The following is a 1,346-nucleotide window of genomic DNA, read 5'->3' on the forward strand; positions in this document are numbered from 1 at the left end:
TCCGCTCATCTCCCGTGGAATCTACGATCCCCCTGCTGCATACAGCACATAGCGCCCTCTGCTGTCCCATTCCTGTACTGACAACAAATAGGAAAAAACTACCCAATATTAGGCACAATGGAAAGTATGGAGTAGATTGCAGCGTATTACGGCGCTTGCAGAGACTTCCACCCTCAGCTCTGTCTCCTACCACCATGGAGCTAATTAACACACAATCCCTCACTAATAAATCCCTCCTCATAAATTACCATATTCTAGACAAAGGGCTTGACTTCATGCGCCTAACTGAAACCTGGCATAAACCAGGGGACTACTCCGTGCTTAATGAAGCATGCCCCCCTGGATACAACTATATGGAGAAAGCCTGCAGCTCTGGTCGTGGTGGTGGACTGGCCATCATGCACCGGGCTGAACTAAAACTGTCTCCACTGCCAATGCCTGATCTTTCCTCTATGGAATGCCTGGCCTTCAAATGCAAACCTCCATACTCCATGACAGTGCTTCTCATTTACCGTCCTCCAAAGCCAAACCCATCTTTTTTGCCCGAGATAAGTGATCTGCTGACCTCACTCTGCACTATCTCAACAAATATTGTCATTGTCGGTGATCTTAATATCCATGTCGACAACCCCTCCTGTCAGTTTGCAGCAGATTTCCTGAATGTGCTTGAGTGTCTTGGCCTGCAGCAGCATGTTGAGGTTCCTACTCACACCAAGGGGCACACTCTGGACCTGGTTATCACTGACTCTGCTCCCATCAGTAACCTACAGGTCTATGATCTTGGTGTGTCCGACCACAAGGTGGTCTCAATGGCCTTTACTTTTATGCTGCCTACCATTCAACCTAAGCGTCAAATGTCCTTCCGGAACTGGAAAAGAATTAACACAGCAACTATGACCATGGATCTCCAGCTCATCACCTGCCCAGCATCTGCATCAATGGATGAATTAGTGGAGCTCTATAATACATCCCTGAGCAGTGTTTTTGATCTCCATGCCCCTGTCAAATCACGTGAAGTCAATTTCTCACGTTCCGCTCCCTGGTTCACTCACGAACTGCGGAAAATGAAAACAGCTGGGCGTGTCCTGGAACGGCGCTGCAGACACTCTGGGCTCACTGTCCACTGAGCATCAAAGGGCCTACTCCAATTCCCTTAAAGATGCTCACTCACAGTTCTATTCCAGCTTGATAAATAAAAACCCTGGAAACTCTAAACAGCTTTTTTCCACCATAAAACATCTCCTGAAGCCACAACCATCCTCTTCAACTGAGGCTACAGAGGAGCAATGCAACAGCTTCATTTACTTTTTCAGATCTAAGGTCAACAGCATTTGCTCTGTGATGTC

At 47.4% G+C, this 1,346-nt stretch overlaps 1 protein-coding gene across 1 annotated transcript; it reads left to right on the top strand.

Moving 5' to 3' along the window:
• LOC122128826 lies at nt 1-1,127 on the top strand. Its single transcript, XM_042703672.1, has one exon. The coding sequence runs from the start codon at nt 195-197 to the stop codon at nt 1,125-1,127; it is 933 nt and encodes a 310-aa protein (XP_042559606.1). The 5' UTR covers nt 1-194.
• Nucleotides 1,128-1,346: the final 219 nt, after the last annotated feature.

This window comes from Clupea harengus, chromosome 25 (assembly GCF_900700415.2).
Source record: "Clupea harengus chromosome 25, Ch_v2.0.2, whole genome shotgun sequence".
NCBI lineage: Eukaryota > Metazoa > Chordata > Actinopteri > Clupeiformes > Clupeidae > Clupea > Clupea harengus.